Source organism: Medicago truncatula, chromosome 7 (genome assembly GCF_003473485.1).
Source record: "Medicago truncatula cultivar Jemalong A17 chromosome 7, MtrunA17r5.0-ANR, whole genome shotgun sequence".
NCBI lineage: Eukaryota > Viridiplantae > Streptophyta > Magnoliopsida > Fabales > Fabaceae > Medicago > Medicago truncatula.
Genome location: NC_053048.1, coordinates 33,889,709 through 33,893,618, shown reverse-complemented (window position 1 = coordinate 33,893,618; position 3,910 = coordinate 33,889,709). Strand labels below are relative to the sequence as shown.

Here is a 3,910-nt window from a genome sequence, read left to right as displayed (position 1 = left end):
GGTGGCCCCCGAGGGTGTTGTCGTCCGGCTCTTTTGGTGAGTGGGAGGTGGCCTTACCGGGCTTTGAGCGTCCTTGGGTGGTTCCTTTTAGTGTATTTTGTACAATTTATCTTTTTATTTATTTATATATATATATATATATATATATATATATATATATATATTTTCATTCAAAAAAAAAGAAATAAAGGGGGCTTCTATATAAGGACGGAGGGAGTATTTATTTTGTTTTTTTATGTATGTTAGTTACATGTAAATTTTATTTGAACTTTTTCTATTTATCAAAATTTATTTTCTATTTAGCATTAATATATTAACAAAATACATATATTAATTTGATATTTTCCGTTAAATATTTCAATTAATGGACATCTGGTGACACCAAAAGCCTGCAGGTATAGCACTAAATTCCCACCTACAGATTTGTTCCATCACTTATCCTATGGTGACAGAATTTTGCCTACGGATTTAGCCGTAGGTATAGAGCTTGTTAGAGTAAAATGTAACTAATTCATACTAAAAATCATGAGAGATAACAGTGGATCCAAATGTCCTTTATTTTAATTATTATGATCAAAATACATAGTAGATAGATCCCCAGTTGGGATTTGGTTACAGTCGGAGAAATTAATTCAATTCCTTTATTCTCTTTTGGTTATCACCACAAACCAAATATTTATTCATTCATCAAGTGCAAGCCCTGCTAGTTTATCCTGCAATGAGCAAAGTGAATATGACATTAGTTTCCTTTGCATATCAAATTACTTATTATGAATTTACAACTAATAAAATGTTTGATATTAGTTTTAGTCCCCAAAGTATTTGGTTTATGTTGAATTAGTTCTTATCAATTTGTAAACTCATATTTAAGAAATTAAAAGGAAAAGTTTATATTTTGAATGAATTTTCAATTTACTTTCTCAAATATCATATTCTTCTAGTTCCTAAAGTAAGTGGTGACTTGAGAGTGTCAACTTAGTTGACGCCATTCTGTCATATAACGATGCCTATGCACTCTATTTTTGCTTTTAAAAATAGTTCCTTATCATATCAAAATAATATTGAAAACTTTTTGTAAGTAGCTCATCATAAAACAAATGATATATCTTTTATGTTTAGTCCCTAACAGATTGTAAATGTATAAAAATATGATAGATTAGTCGTAGGTAAATGTTATTTTCATGTGCTTTTTGAAAATTAATTTAAGGGTTTTATTTTAAAAAATTGATAACTAAAGGCTATTTATTCAACAAGATATAATATATATATATATATATATATAGACACACAAAAAAAAAATTGAAAAAAGAGGGTTGATAGTGAGAGATGTACTTGTTACAGTTCATATGAGGACTGATCGAGAACAGTAAGTTGACACCGCACTTATCAGGGAGGGTAGCAAAGTTATCAGGATTGAGTCCAGGTAAGACGGGCACAACGGGTTTGAGGCATTTGCAAACATTTTGACGATCAAGGGTAGTTATAGCTTCGTCATTTATACGCTTAATCCCATCGCAACATGGTGAAGAGGGATCAGAGAAACCGGGGCTCGTAATAAACTCAACGCATGGATATAAAGTTTCTAGCAGGTCATTACAAGCAATGGCAGCATTGGCTAATGGAATGGCCAAAACCAAGCATATCACAGACAAACAAGTGATCTTAACAAGCATTGAGGTAGCCATGATTTGGAAATTTTGATAGAGGAAATGCAATTCAATTGTGTTAGTGAGTGTGTGTGTTTTTATGGAGATGAATGAATATGTTATGGTGTCTCTCTTCAATGACTATTTATAGAGAGAATATATGGCTAATTCAACTTTGGTCCTCAATGTTCTACCTTTATTGTGTGAGGAGATCTTTACTACCATCAAAATCTCAAGTGTGTAAATATCCAACAATATAAAAACTGATAAATATATAATTTATGGTCACTATTATAAATAAAAATTTACTTTTTACCTTTATTCATTCAATAAATGATGTATATGATCTATTAAATAAACCATATACATAATTTATTAAATGAATCTAAAAAATAGACTTTTATTTATAATAGTGATTGGAGATGAGAATTACATTATGTGCATACATTAGAATTTACAACACTCTGCATTAAACATCAATTAAATAAAGTATAGATAAGATTTGGATGTTGATCTTTCACTAATTTGTTTTTAACGCAAAACTCATTAACTAAATTGCAGATTCCATTTAATTGGTAAGACCATCTACAATAGAGCTCTCTTTATGGGTGTTTAAGTGGGACCCACATATACACAACATTCATTTTATAATTTTTTAATGTTAATACCTAAATAAGTAGAGAAATGATATTTGTACAATCAATTTGTGACAACTTTTGTATAACTTTCTCTCTCATACTCACATGATGGTCTTATCCTCTCTCTTCCTTTTTCTTTTTCCATTGTTTTTGACCAATAAGAAGAGAGAAAAACAAAGTTGTCACTAAAATTGTCATGGAATGGATGTACAAATATCATTGCTCAAATAAGTACTCAATTTCTCAAACCCAATACCACAACAAAATTTACTAATAGGTCTCGCTAATAACTTTATATTGTTACATTTCTAAAATACTCATTTATTTCATTAGAAAATATTAAATGAAATTTACACAAAATGAAGCGAGAGAAGGTCCTTATATAGGCACCCTTCTCTATACTACCAATAAATATTACTCCACAATGAGGATGCCTATTTAACTCGGTGCTAAATAGGTGAAACACTCATTGGTCTAAGACCATCTACAATAGAGCACCCCAAATTGGGTGCTTAAATGGATCTCATGTGTCTGCATCATTAATTTTATAGTAATATTTAATAAACACCAATTTTCTCCAACCCAACACCTCAAAAGAAATTACTAAATAGGTCTTACAAATAATTCTATATCATTACATTTCAACAAAATTTATTATGATTTATTAAATAGGACGACCAACAAAAAAAAGAAGAGAGAGAAGGTGTTTCCATAACCACCATTCTCTATAGGCACTCATATATTTTACTCCATAATGGATGTGCCTATTTAATGTAGTGTTAAATAGGTTAAGCACCTATCATTATAAATGGTCTAATAAACCTGTTTAATTTTCAAAAGTAAAATAAAAATTAAACCAAAATGAATTAAAGTAGTCTTTGTGTTCAGAATAATTTTTAACAATATTTTGCTCCTAAACCATGCATCTGTTCCAAGCAAAGAGTAAAAGGAAGCATGAGTCCTCTTCATCGATCTCGATTTCCGCATCCAGAGAGAATTGACCACACAAATTCAATTAATTAAATGATTTTCAATTTCATTAAAAAGAGTTTAAAGTGTATCAAAACCTTTTATATCATATATCGTGAATTTGATATGTCACTTTTGTCATTGAAGTGATGTTTTCAAATTCAATTGATTGGTGAACGAATATGAAACGAGTGTGTCATACTCACCTCACTTGTGTTCTCCCCTCTCTTGCAATTAGGTTTATTTTTTTAAGAAATTATATTTGAACATTCATTTAATGATAACTTTTGCAACAACTTTCTCTCTTATACTCACATTATTTTTTTACTTTATCTCTACTGCTATTATTTCCATGCCAATACCATTTTTTTCTTTGTAAAATATGGTTGTCAAATAAATTGTCACCAAATTGATTGTTTAAATAACATTTTTCATTTTTTAAATATCAACTGTGCTAACAACCAAAACATTGTGTGGCAAATGTAGCACTACTTCTGTCTTCAATTATTCATAAGACGTTTTGAAGTTTTTTCTTTGTCTATTTTTATAATAAAAAAAATAAAAATTGCAATGTATATTAATTATTTCTTTTATCAATATACCTGTATTTATGTTACATATTTTTCTGCAACATATAATAACTACCCCATGAAAACA

General features: G+C 29.3%; 1 protein-coding gene across 1 annotated transcript; it reads right to left on the bottom strand.

The window, feature by feature from the left end:
* Positions 1-523: 523 nt before the first annotated feature.
* Positions 524-1,772, bottom strand: LOC120577114 (non-specific lipid-transfer protein Cor a 8). The gene is made up of 2 exons (XM_039828114.1): positions 1,333-1,772; positions 524-713 (listed from the first exon to the last, which is right to left on the bottom strand). Exons 1-2 carry the CDS (start codon positions 1,683-1,685, stop codon positions 704-706), a joined length of 363 nt encoding a protein of 120 aa, XP_039684048.1. The 5' UTR covers positions 1,686-1,772; the 3' UTR covers positions 524-703.
* Between the last annotated feature and the right edge of the window lie 2,138 nt (positions 1,773-3,910).